General features: G+C 41.0%; 1 protein-coding gene across 3 annotated transcripts in view; it reads right to left on the bottom strand.

Annotated features, from left to right (window-relative positions):
• The window catches only part of LOC112230312 (SEC14-like protein 1), a 51,781-nt gene extending 40,101 nt beyond the window's left edge, over positions 1-11,680 (bottom strand). For 2 of the 3 annotated variants that reach the window (XM_042310810.1, XM_024396550.2), the window contains exons 1-2: positions 11,484-11,678; positions 23-112 (exon numbers count right to left, since the gene is read on the bottom strand). In XM_042310810.1, coding sequence (XP_042166744.1) covers positions 23-112; positions 11,484-11,486 — 93 coding nt within the window. In that variant the 5' untranslated portion in view covers positions 11,487-11,678. Of the gene's footprint in view, positions 1-22; positions 113-11,483 lie in introns of all 3 variants that reach the window. The other variant, XM_024396548.2, reaches the window with a different exon arrangement.
• Positions 11,681-14,425: the final 2,745 nt, after the last annotated feature.

Here is a 14,425-nt window from a genome sequence, read left to right as displayed (position 1 = left end):
TCTAGGGCAGAGTATCACTTACCTCCATCACCAGCTCAAAGGGATGCTTGTACACCCTGATGGGTGACTGATACTTCTGCACCATGGTGGGAACGACTGTGGTGCCAACGACCTGAGAGAAAACAATCTGATATTAGAGCTTAATAATAACCATCATCACAGATTTGTCTTGGTGAGAGAAGACAAAATGGGCCAGACCACATTAGACTGAGAGTGTAAAACACAAAGAAAATAGTGCTTGAGGTGGTAAAATGCCAGTATCATTCTGGATGGCCTCGGTGGAAGAATCTGACATGTCATTAAGTAAGCCAGGTTTGTGTGTTTGTAGCAGCTGGCGGGGAGCCCGGAGGATTTGGCAGCTTGTCTGCAGTGATAGCCTGCAGGAAGACACTCTGCTCTGCCGTGGGTGAGGAAGCGCATCTCATTGAACTGATCAATGAAGGCAACATTTCGCACCATATATCACACATTCAGGAACTGAACAGAAATTGAGATAGACATGGCCAAATACTGGAATGTCAGGTACTGCCAAGTGCCAACTAGTCACTATCACATGACTGATAAACTAGTCAGGTAGACCTACAATGATGCGTATGTAAATGTTATGTGGAGCTAGCGGTAGAGCTGAATGCTTATGCCTATGTAAACGCATGAACGGGTGGTTGGCCGCAGAGAATTGATGAAATACTCGGTAATGTAAAAGGTCAGCAGGGCATTCCAAGAACTTAGTGGTGGTAACCACAGTGCAGACATCGGCAAATACAGTAGGACTAGGATATAGCCCTGATAGAGCCAACAGATATTGACCCTGAAACCACTGCATGCTAATTTGGAGGTTGGGGGGGGGGGGTCAACATGTTAAAACGCGTTTTTTCCCCTCCATATATAGACACACCCTGTGTGTTTAAATAAAATCAACTATTGAGCTTGTCTGATGCCTTAAGCACACTGTTTGATGAAATAAGACAAATGACTCAAGAAGGAGCCAGAGATCAAGATAACAACAAACAAAAACTAAACCTGACCATTCTCCCACTTCTACTGGCTTTCGCAGATTCTGCCATTACTCTCCTGAAGTTGCCTGTAATAGGTTGCCGATTCCACGTGTAACCTTTCTCATGCGGAATGCCAATTTATCTTACCATTTCTACCTTTCATGTGCATATTTTCATGAAACTGTTCATATCAAAATCATTGTCATGTGGTTAATCAAAATGATATCCAAATCTAAATGAAAAATTATAATCCTAAAAAGTAACTTCTATTGCCATTACCAACTATGTAAAAATTGCTTATAAAGCCAACAAATAAAAACATTGTAGCATGCAGGTAGAAAATATCCTGATAATAATAAATATACTATAAATCACAACGTTGCAATGAACTTGAAACTAGGGATGCACAATAGAAAAAAAAATTGGTAAACATATCGGAATCAGCCGATATTACCCAAAATAGCCACATTGGTATCGGCCCGATGTGTAGTTTAATGCCGATGTTAAAAACCGATGTCGAAGCTACCGTGCACACCTATATAGGTACAGAAGTCACCAAGTTGGGCAGTTGTTTGAAAGAGTAAGAACATTTCAGCAAGAACTCAAAAGGCGAAATCCATTAAAAGTCAAGATAATGAAATCCTGGTTGAGAATGAAATGACTGAACACATGAACGAAACAGCACAGAAAGTAAGTGAAAGAAATAGCTTTTGATTATGTTTTACTGGTAATGGGGGAATACATAAATGACAACAAAATAACTTTTTGGTCAGTGTGGTGTGTGTAACCATTATTTAACTAGGCAAGTCCGTTAAGAACAAATTCTTATTTACAATGACAGCCCGGACGACACTGGGCCAATTGTGCACCGCCCTATGGGACTCCCAATCCCGGCCGGATGCGATAAAGCCTGGATTCAAACCAGGGGCTGTTGTTAAGCCTCTTGCACTGAGATGCAGTGTCTTAGACCGCAGTGTCCATGTGTGTTAACTATTTAACTGTAATAGAATGCTTAAAAAGGCAGCTAAAATTGTAAATATAGGTATCATTTCTTTTGGCAAGGAAAATATTGGATATCGGCCAAAAATGTCATATAGGTGCATCACTACTTGAAACGTATCAACTATTAACTGATTCTGGGCCTTCAGAGTTTTCTGTGCCAATGAACTCAGGACAGACACAGCTGTAGGCTATTTGCGCAACGGATAAGAAGTCATTAAGTAGGCCTATTTCATGACTCTTCCACTGGGTTAGAGCATGACATTTTTCCCCTTTCACGCCAAGTGGTTGTCGAAAGGGAGAAAGCTGGAAAGATTTTAATAAATACTTTTAGGAACTATTGTCATTCTCAATTAATGTAAAAACAGACTTTATTTGCTTGCTGTCTGATGTGAAGAAAACATGACTTTGAGAAGCTCCACAGCTCATTAGCGGTGGTGCGTTAAGCCAATCAGAAATACGATCAGATCCCCAGAAGTCAGAAGTTTACATACACATTAGCCAAATACATTTAAACTCAGTTTTTCACAATGCCTGGCATTTAATCCTAGTAAAAATTCCCTGTCTTAGGTCAGTTAGAGTCACCACTTTATTTTAAGAATGTGAAATGTCAGAATAATAGTAGAGAGAATTATTTATTTCAGCTTGTAATACTTTCTTTACATACCCTCAATTTGTATTCGGTAATATTGCCTTTAAATTGTTTAACTTGGGTCAAACGTTACAGGTAGCCTTCCACAAGCTTCCCACAATGAGTTGGGTGAATTTTGGCCCATTCCTCCAGACAGAGCTGGTGTAATTGAGTCAGGTTTGTAGGCCTCCTTGCTCGCATTCGCCTTTTCAGTTCTGCCCACCATTTTTTTTATAGGATTGAGGTCAGGGCTTTGTGACAGAACACGTCTCCTTCCTGAGCGGTATGACGGCTGCGTGGTCCAATGGTGTTAATACTTGTTCAACTGTACAAACAATAGTATACGTGGTACCTTCAGGTGTTTGGAAATTACTCCCAAGGATGAACCAGATTTGTGGGGGGGTTACAATTATTTTTCTGGGGTCTTGGCTGATTTATTTTGATTTTCCCATGATGTCAAGCAAAGAGACACTAAGTTTGAAGGTAGGCATTGAAATATATCCACAGGTACACCTCCAATTGACTCAAATGATGTCAATTAGCCTCAGAAGCTTCTAAAGCCATGACATTTTCTGGAATTTTCCAAGCTGTTTAAAAGGCACAGTCAACTTAGTGTATGTAAACTTCTGACCCACTGGAATTATGTGTGATACAGTGAATTATAAGTGAAATAATATGTCTGTAAATAATTGTTGGAAAAATAACCTGTGTCATGGAAAGTAGATGTCCTAACCGACTTGCCAAAACTATAGTTTGTTAACAAGAAATTTGTGGAGTGGTTGAAAAACAAGTTTTAATGACTCCAACCTAAGTGTATGTAAACTTCCGACTTCAACTGTATATGCCTACATTTGCACGCAGGCCATGTAGCCTATAGGCCTAGTTCTATGCGGAATCTGGTGCACGTCCTTACTCAACATTGACAGGAGCGCTCCAACCAAAAGACAATAACTAAATTGATAAAACTCATAAATGGAATGAAATAAACCAAAACTTGTTTCTCACAAGTGTACCACAGGTTATGCACTCTGCAAACAACGTGTCAACTCAGACAATGAGAATAGTCAAAGACTGGAATAATAATACATTGAACGCATTAACAGAAATGACTGGAACCAAACAAACATTGTAGATTAGAAATGATAGTAATTAACAGTAAATGTACTACTAGTGAGCTACTGTATGTAATGGGGAATTGATAGACACTAACAATCAAACAATGAAGTTATGAAACAATGAATGTGCATAAATTGTCAGGAGAGACCACATTCTGGAGAAAGACGTGTATTCTTAAGGCACTGCATTGGCCGTGCAGCATTTACAGTAATACGGCATCAGCAGAAATCAGGACATTCATACTTCTTGTACTGCACAGAGCAGAAGGACGTGAGTTTGTGTTTATTAAGGGAAGGCCCGCCCTAACATAACCAAGCCCTAATCTAAAAAAAAGGGCCTAAAATTGCCACTTTCATCATGATTTTCTCAAATGGTTTGTGATACAAATGTCAAAAGCATGTCAAACATTCTTCCTCCCAAAGTTTGTGAGAATTGCCAGACCAATCTGAGATACGTTAAATATTTCCGGACTGTCCTGGCGTGGAATCGCCCCGTTTTGTCTAACAGCTATTGGGTAAGCCAGGGATGTGTTTATTAGGGCCACAACGAGCGCTTCTTATTGGACAGGTTCAGATTGTACTACCTCTCTGTTTCAGACCATTTTCTTACGCATTGTGCCTACTGAACACAACCCAGATCTCAAAACAAAAATCACATTGGGAAATGTAAGTGTTGCTGTAAACCTGTACCGACAAGGACATGTAAAGACAGGCAGAGTACCTGCCCAGTCTTATCACATGACATAACTTACTTGTTCAGTGTTGATTTATTTAGCGTAACTTACTTGTTCAGTGTTGATTTATTTAGCGTGCAGATACATGTTATTGAGCACTAAGTGTTGCTTGACGTTTTCAGCAGCCGTGCAGCAAGGAAGGGACCTTCTGTGATAGGGGTGTTAACACTTGCTACACAGCACTACTTCTGGTAGGTCTGATCCAACCAGGGCGTTAGGTTCGGCTTGAGCCTCCAACGTTTAAGAAAGTATAAGCCGCACGTAACGCACTGGACCAGAGCTATACTTCTGAGGGATATGGGGCTTTTCAACTAAAACATCACAGCCTGGGTGTCAGTCCGTGTTTTTTTTATTATTTTGATTAGGCATGACAATTTCATAGGAGTTGGCAAGAGAGCTGAAGACTGGCAACAAGGCTACATCTATTCTACTGTCTGTAAAAGCTCATCATATTCTACTAGTGAAACTAGGCTATGCCTTAACTATAGTTGGCTAAATGTAATTTAGGCTACTTTTTAAAAAAAACAGGTGAACAATTGTTACCGTCATGTTTCAAAAGACAGATGATACTTCCCTGTTGAACAAAAGATGTAAGCCAAGGAGAAAAGAACAGGTGACATTTCAGAAAGCAAACCACAACACAGGTTCTTTGTTCACTGTTGTCCATTATACCATAGCGATTTCCAGAAGCACTGTAATACAGTACAAACAAGCTGTGCCAGTGCCACTCAAACACTTATAGCGGAGCCCTTCAGAAATTCAGAACACGCACTCAGTGATGCTCAGTGAGTGACAGTCTCGCTCTCTCTCTCGCTATATACTGTAGCTACAACATATAAGCCTATAACATGTGCAGTCGTTAAAAGCATAGTTCAGGTTATTTAGCCTACATTTGAGCTACATTAGCAGGTCATCACAGTACACAATCACTGCAGACATGTGGCTTGCAGGTAATACGAAATCACACATGCATAACTGAACAACTATAAATGATACTCACCAGTGAATTAACGGAATATCTTTAGCAATTATCTGCTTCTTTCGATATATTTGGCTCGTATTGTTTAGTCTGGGCAGGGCACTCAAGTACCGTTATACTGTTAATCCATAGTCTTATTCGGTTCCTTTTTCGCCGGTCGGTGACGAACCAGTGCTGAACGTTAGCTAGAGGTTATGCTAGCCAGTTAGCCATCGACCTGATAACGACAACAGCAACATTTTAAAAACGCATAGATAGCGAACAGCGTGAAAAGATTCCAGATGCCGCTAGCGAGCTAAAAAAAAAAAACAGCCAGCTGAAGGTTTGAGCCGTGAGGACCGGAGAATGACTGTATTTGAAAGCTGGAGTTTTCGCTGACAGTTACGCCCCTCCCATTTGGTACGGACGGAGCTCAGCAGTGCCGCGGTGCGGACCGCTCATACAAAACAATTCCACTGCTTCTCCATCCTTTTCATATACGGTTACAGTAAAAATATATATATATATTTGAAATGTAAATCACTGAATATGGATCAGTTTCTAAATATTATGTTGACCTATCAGGGAAATAATAGTTGAGTGATGGGAAAAGAATATTAGAGACGGGAGCTGCCATATGGTGCTTGAAAATGACATTTATGCTACCAGCTCAGCGGTCACAAGATTATTGTAAAATGTCCTTTATACCGTGATGAGAAGAGGATAAAGCCACGTCAGCGTCACTGCTCAGGGAACTGGGCACATGCAAATTTGAAAAAATTTCATGACCATGCATCAATTCATGATATTGGAAATAGGGCCATGTGACCTTTGTTAACTGAGCTCTTTTCTCATACTTCCGTTTGCAAAATGAGTGTAATTTACTCTGTGCGGATCCCCTAAAATCCATAATACATTCATAAGATATTTGCCTAATTCTGCACTCAAATATAATCTAAATCCCTGAATCTTGCATAATTTATAAGAGGGCTTTATCCATTTAAAATACAGAATGACATGGCATGCACTCCACAACTCATGAGCACAACTCAGTCTCTAGAATCCATTTACCGGATTTCAGCTTAATTCTGATAAAGTCCATGTGCACGTGCCAGTCTTTAAAAAAATATATTTTAAAAAAGTGGCATAAGGGAGTTGGCAGTACAGTTCATCATGAGCATGAGTTGAAGGGTCCCCCAAAATGATTACGTTATAAGATACAATTGCATAAGGAATATGTAATAGGCTGCATTGAGTCAACATTGGGAACTCAATCACCAGTGTACTGTACAGCAAAATGAGTCATGGGATACAAAGGATGAACCATTTGATAAGATAGTTTCAGGATTTCCACCTAACCTGAAAATGCATGATTTCAATTTAAACTTTAAACTGTTAATGACATTTTCAATACTAACCCCACTAGCCATGTAATAAGATCTGCTTCAGCCGTTGCAATGCCTTTATCAACATTCCCTTTGATCAATTTAGGACATTATGTCACTGCGTGAACTGTTGCGTGTTACATGTGTAGTCTCACAACTACCCACTTCCCCTAGGGAAGGGCTTCCTGTTGAATAACCATTTGAGAAGACCAAATCCCAGCAGGGATATTAAGAGGTATGAATCATTTGCGTTCAGCCTCAATATGGAAACATTTCACATGGACGTGGAATCATGCACAGAGTTCGGATATTCGATATAAGTAGAACAACTTTAAGATAATCCTCTAAGATCCACACAGGGCAATGTCAGTCTATCCTCTCCATTCTGAGTACATAGGGATTTTTAGGTCATATTTCATAACAGTGCCATCAATAACAAGGCTTTCTGGGCATAAGCAGCAGCCTTGGGACAAAGCTTATTCTTCAGGCCATGGAATTACACACTAAGTATGCAAGACATTTGGCACAGATGGCTAGTGCTGATAGAATGAGGCAATCACATTTCAAAGGCAAACTAGTAACATTCAGCCCCAAACCAAAGTCTACCATCAAACCCACCAAGGTTTAAACTACAGTAGGTGGTGCAAATGTCTTCATTTGGTTTAATGTATTAAAAAGGAATAGATCGACATGGATACGAGTTTGTTTACTAGTTTTATTGATGAATCATGGACAAATGTAAGGCAAAATAGTTCTGACATCGTGCAACATTAGTTTACGCCACTAAGAGAACAGTATATTCCAGAAATACATTCATACAAATGTGATATGAGCATTACAGAGCCCCCTGCAAGAGCATTCTCATGCTTATTGCTTGCTACCTTCTCCTTGAGGAAGTGGATAATATCATACTTCACTGAATCTTTGACAAATGGTTATCCTGATGACAATACACCACTATAGATTACATTTAATCTAGTTCTATGAATATACATCAGTCAAAACATCAACGGTTAGTTTGATTCTGCTCCTTCACTCCATCAGGACAAGCATTGGAACCAGGAAGTGGTACAAAACCTAACAAGAGAGGAAGTGCATCAACTGATGAGTCAGAACCCACTGGGCTGAAGAGGAGCAGAGGGGCATCACCTCCTGGGGGTTCAAACAGATGGCTTTTGAAACTTTTTTCTCCAACAATTCTGAAAAGAGATGCTTTTTAATGAGTTCTATCGCAGACGGTCATAAACAAAAAGCTCCCGGCTGCTATCTAATCAACGCCACATTGACATTAGTAGGATTACCTGACAAAAATATTTGATTATTTGTCTCAATTGGGTAGCCATTGTTTAGCAAACTGTGCTGCAGCAGACACTCCCTTGATTAATGGATAGAGAATTAAACTCAAATTTGTTAGTCCCCCCTGACCATTTTTCATGTCAATATATATTTATATTAAGCCTACTGAGTGTAACATTTAATCCAAAAAAAAAATCCTGAATACATTTTATGGGGCCCCCTTAGTTGTCTATAAACCATTATTTCACCAGTTATATTGACAAAAAGAACAGGCCCATTTGAAAGCCATAAAAATAAATTACACTTAATTTTTTTTAGTAGCTCTCATGCCCCCTACTTTATACCATGGCATTGTTAAATACTCGTTACGGATTGGCTTGAAGGGCATTCTAGAGCGTGCATTATTTCCCTATAACGCACAATACATCAGCACGGTAGAATTCAGTGGCTACAGTTTATTCTTCCATGTTGTCTGTTTGAACTGCTTTTGAAAGTAAGACACATTTAAAACATTTTCATAATAGCAAAATAGGACTGCTGGGTTGGTCAGAGATACTTTTGAGGATAAGGGGAAATTCCATTGGAATCGTATTAACGGCCAATGTGTAAGTTGCCCATGTGTCATCAATGGGCCGTGCGGTGCTTTCTGGGACAAGGAAAGCTCTCCTTCAAGGAGTGAAGGGGAGTCAAGGTGGACGAAAACGTTAGCATGAATTTCATCAACAAGTACAACATTACACATTTTTCTCTCGAGATTCAGTGGATTTGGAACACATTTCTCCTGGTAAATGTGCCATATTATAGCCATGGCACAAAACGGATAATCAACGCGGGGGTTCTGTGTTTGCTGGAAAATTATTCAACTCCCTGGGAGGTAAGTTCCACTCCGCTAGCGCCTCACCTTCCACAGAACACACAGCCCCTTGATGATCCCTTGTAATTGACAAATCTTCATACAAGATGTTGAAAATGGTGGGCGTAGCCTACGAAGCATGACACATGCAATGAGGAAATGGTTTATTGTGAAACTCCTAGCCTAACCTCATTTAACCACCATAAAATATATAAGGAAGGGATAAATCTGTTTTCTAAAGACATGTGTGCAGTATCATACAAGAGCATCAAACTGCTGTATACATGCTCACACCTGCAACTGCCAGGGAAGGATTCACAGAACCCCCTCTGTTATAGTCTAGGTCCAACAAGGCACGCTGCAGCATACGGCCACGAAGGCTACACTGCAGCACCTGCCCAAGCCCAGATTATCAAAAGCATGCACGTCCAGAACACCACATCATTCCCTATGTAGTTCACTTATGACCAGAGCTATATGGGCCCAGGTCAAAAGCACTGCATCAAATAGGGAGTCATTTGGGACAGATGGCCTATAGCCCAAGCCAATATAGCCTACCTGGTAAGTAGGCTAATTACAGCAGCGGTGAGAGGGATCTATTTCTAACAGAAATAGAATCTGTCAATATATTTCTATGCTTTGCCCCTTCATTGTCGTCATGTATCTGGTCTCAATAGACGCCCCATCATGTGAGTTCATCAAGGACATCGGACACGATGAGATGCCGACCCACTACAGGTGAGAAACAGAAGATACGTTTTTAGTACAGTAGTTTGCTGATCTGATGAACATTGGTTTCATATGTCAGACAGTTCAACTTATAAGACAACATTTGAGCGGTCCCTCATGAGTTTATTGATCTTATTCTAGTGTGCCCTCTACTGGACAACGTTATCACCAAAAGGGAAATCTTTGTCACTAGACCACGTGTCAAAGTCATTCCGTTGAGGGACAAGTGCTTGCGGGTTTTCGCTCCGCTCCTGTACTTGCCTGATTTTAAACTCCAGTCACCTGGTTGTTTAGGTCTTTATTGCACACAAATTGAAAAGGAAATAAAAGGCATGGAATGAGTTTGACAACCCTGCACTAGACTACTAAACCTGTATATTCTTCTACAGTACCCCTTTCCCACTGAAGTCAGTTGGCAAAAGCCAATCTAGCTTAATTGAATTGTAAATACATCTACAGCATCATCAACACAAAAAAAGATAGAAGGGACACTTATTTTATCAACAGACAGAGTTTGTCTGCAGTATCATACACGAGCATCAAACTGCTGTATACATGCTCACACCTGCAACTGCCAGGGAAGGATTCACAGAACCCCCCGTTATAGTCTAGGTCCAACAAGGCACGCTGCAGCATACAGCCAAACTGCAGCACCTGCCCAAGACCAGATTATCAAAAGCATGCACATTCAAAAGCAAAGGTGAGGGATCCATGATCTTGGTACCACAAATAATGTTTGCACCTTTGTCAGCATGCATCTCGTGACTTCAAGGACACCGGACTCATTGAGATATGCTGAACCACTACAGGATGGGGAAAGGTAGGAGATCAGTGTTTTAGTAGAGCAGTTTATTGTTGAGATGATAAACATTGGTTTCATATATTAGACAGAATATTCTCTGTCCCTCATGTGTATTGATCTTATCCTAGCATGCACTCCCTCTACTGAACAACAGGTATCATTACCAGCAACAGGGAAATCTTTGTGGCAGTAGACTACTAGCTAAACCTATACTATTTTCTATAGTACCCCTTTGCCACTGAAGTTAGATAGCTGGCTAGTGAAAACGAATCTAGTTGAATAGTAAATACATTACATAATTTTAGTTGAACACAAAACAATTGAGGGAAGGGACCATTTATGTTTTCTAAAAGAAAAAGTGTGTGTGCATTATCGTGAGCGTCAAACTGCTGTATACATGCTCACAACTGCCAGGTTTCACAAAACCCACTGCTTTAGTATTACGGGTAACCGCCAAAATAAACACTCGAGCAAATGAAGGATACAACGTGTATTGAAAGCTTCCACACGTGTGGTTTCTGAATTCGTAAAGCAATTATAACATCCGATAATACTTTGGGTCATGTATAAATTTGCCAAGTCGCCTAGTTTCACTACCATGACTAGAAGAGATTGGCATCTTTGAAAGAGGGATCTCAAAGGAGTATAGGTGGTTTGAAGTGTGTACGTCAGTCACCAGATTTTAACACGCTGCGGCCATTGATGGCTACACTACATCACCAGTCCAAAACCAGATTAACTAACGCGACACCGTGATTGCCAAATGGCACCCTATTTCCTAAGTGCCCTGGTCAAAATAGGGAATAGGGTGACATTTGGAACGGATGTACATGTTATAAATACAACAGTTACCAGAAACACGTACCCCCTTTTTTGTTCTTTACAAATTGGACCCCGCCACTTGTTTGGCCTGCTTGGACGTTTAACAAACAAAGCTAGCGAACGTTAGCTTTTGGCCGGCAGGTTAGTAAGAACATATTTCCTACCATTCGTTTCGGTCATTTCCATCCATGCGAATCATCTCCTTTAGTCAATACACAGCAACATGTAAGGTTTGAACAAAAGTTTTTAAAAAGGAGCTCCACTTTGCTCGTTTGCCGCCTCAGACGAGGACAAAAAAATACTTCTTCTTTTGATTGCTTTGGCGGAGCGCATCCAATTGAAGCTGCATACACTGCCACCTACTGTACTGGAGAGAGACCATTCACGACCTACCTATACTGAAAAAATATATATAAACCCAACATGTAAAGTGTTGGTCCCATTTCATGAACTGAAATAAAATATATTTTAAAAAGTTCCATACGCACCAAAAGTTTATTTCGCTCAAATTTTGTGCACTAATTTGTTTACATCCATGTAAGTGAGCATTTATCCTTTGCCAAGTTAACGCATCCACTTGACAGGTGTGGCATATCAAGAAGCTGATTAAACAGCATGATCATTACACAGGTGCACCTTGTGCTGCAGACAATAAATGTACAGTTTTGTCATACAACCCAATGCCACAGATGTCTCAAGTTTTGAGGGAGTGTGCAATTGGCATGCTGACTGCAAGAATGCCTACCAGAGCTGTTGCCAGAGAATTGAATATTAATAATGTTAGAGAATTTAGCAGTATGTCCAACCGGCCTCACAACTGCAGTTCACGTGTAACCACTCCAGCCCTGGACCTCCTCATCCAGCTTCTTCACCTGCAGGATTGTCTGAGACCAGTCACCCAGACAGCTGATGAAACTGAGGAGTATTTCTGTTTATCATAAAGCCCTTTTTGTGGGAAAAACTAATTCTGATTAGCTGGGCCTGGCTCCCCAAGCCCACCCATGGCTGCACCCCTGCCCAGCCATGTGCAATCAATAGATTAGGGCCTAATGCATTTATTTACATTGACTGATTCCCTTATAATCAAATCAAATTTTATTGGTCACGTACACGTGTTTAGCAGATGTTAATGTGGGTGTAGCGAAATGCTTGTGTAACTCTGTTTGTATTTTTGTTCAGTATACATTCAATTCTTTGTGATACAGTACTATAACATTTTGGAAAATGAAAAATTACCCTGCCAACTATTAGCCCTCTCTTTAATTTAAAAAAAATAAACAAATAAAAATACCACCCCACTATTTACCCTGTCTAATAGGGACAGAACTCTACCACTCAACACCCCCTGCAACTTTTCTGCAGGAAAAACCTTGCAATCCCAAGTCCTCTGCCACTCTCTTCACTGCTTCAGCATACAACACTTCCTGTACTACTCTGACCCTAGCAACCTCAACCTGACACGTCCGATCTTCAGCCACGTGGGCACCCCCACAACTAACACACACAACTTTCTCTACCAAAACTACACATTCCTTCGTCTTATGCCCTCCTGCACACTTCTCACATCTAGGACTCTCCCTCCTACATACTGCTGCAACATGACCATAAACCTGACACCTAAAACACCCAAGTATTTTAGGAACAAACACTCATGTGATAACTTACACTACCTACTTAGCCTTATCTGGCAAAGACTCCACATCAAAACTCAACTCTTCTCTGTTTCCCCGCGCTCTCCACCGGATCTGCGTTTCACCAAACGACGAGCATCACAGACACCGGGATTCTTCACTTTCAACTGATCTTCCTCAACATTTAATGCCACCCCAGTTATCACTCCTTTCAACCGTGCTCTGCTCCGGAGAGCAAAGCAAGTCACATTTCTTGTCCCTATTCGCGTCATCTAGAACGTCCGCTCCCTCTGGGCTGAAGAAACACAACAAATCCTCATTAGTCCACTCCTAGTTACAGTACTTAGCAACTCAACAGTACCCAACCTCTTCTCCACCCAACCTACCACCACATTTGGATCAGCCAAAATGCAAGGATCCATTCTCTCCACAAATCTTAATACCACTGGGCCATAATCATCCTTTACATCCTCGGACCGAGGCCCTTCCACGGTGGTCCTCACTGCAGGAACTTCATCCATACTCTCGTCAGGGTTCAATTTCTGAGCTATTGGAACACTTTTCCCTCTTTTTGCACATAACGCCAACCTTCCTCGCCACACTGCTTCCCTCTACACTCTACTTCTTCTCAACAGTCATAACTGCACCTACCACCACATCTAATTCATCTTCACTCTCGTCACTCTCCATTTCCTCAAGTTCTTTGAAAAGTTCCCTCGTTCCATATTCCGTCATAACCATTTCCACTGTTCTTTTTTTCTTGTCCATAATCTTCTCCTTCTCCAGATCTTTCAGAAGACCTGTGTAATCCCCCACTCCATGTTTGGGACAAAATACATCTTCTTCGGGGGGGTGTATCGGTGGTTGGCATCCAGCGTTATGGTGCATTACCGCCACCTAGTGTACTGGAGTGTGGGCCAGAGCCAGGGAGAATCGAAATCCTACTATACTTGTTAGCCCCGCTTCTCTTAAAAAATAAACTATTTGAGACTAAATCTAATGACGTTCAACTCAATATATTTGTAAAACTAATTTCCTGTATCCCCTTTTCCCTCATACTAGAGGGAAAAGGGGATAATCTCTTTCCCACTGACCACACTGTAGCAATGCATTCTCAATGGTTTCTGTTTCCTGGCAATAATCACACTTTCCAGTTGGATGCTTTCCGATCACATTTAAAGTCTTATTCAACCGGCTGCGTCCCACCCTTAATCTAGTAAAAAATAATCTCTCTTCTGTCCCTTCCTACCGTCTTCCCCTCCTCGACTTTCCTCTGTACTTGAAATAAATGCCTGCCCTTAGTATCTCTATTCCACTGCTCCTGCCATCTCTGCACCATCACTGTCCATATCAGGCTTTTGCCTTTGCCTTGCTCATTGAAACTACTTTTCCTGGGTCAGTGTCGGAGCTTCCATACCTGCAGAAATGTAGAAACATTTTGCTATTGTGGATACAAAATACATCATCATGATCCT

The sequence above is a fragment of the Oncorhynchus tshawytscha genome, linkage group LG32 (genome assembly GCF_018296145.1).
Source record: "Oncorhynchus tshawytscha isolate Ot180627B linkage group LG32, Otsh_v2.0, whole genome shotgun sequence".
Classification (NCBI taxonomy): Eukaryota; Metazoa; Chordata; class Actinopteri; order Salmoniformes; family Salmonidae; genus Oncorhynchus; species Oncorhynchus tshawytscha.
This window is presented reverse-complemented; position numbering and strand designations above follow the sequence as displayed.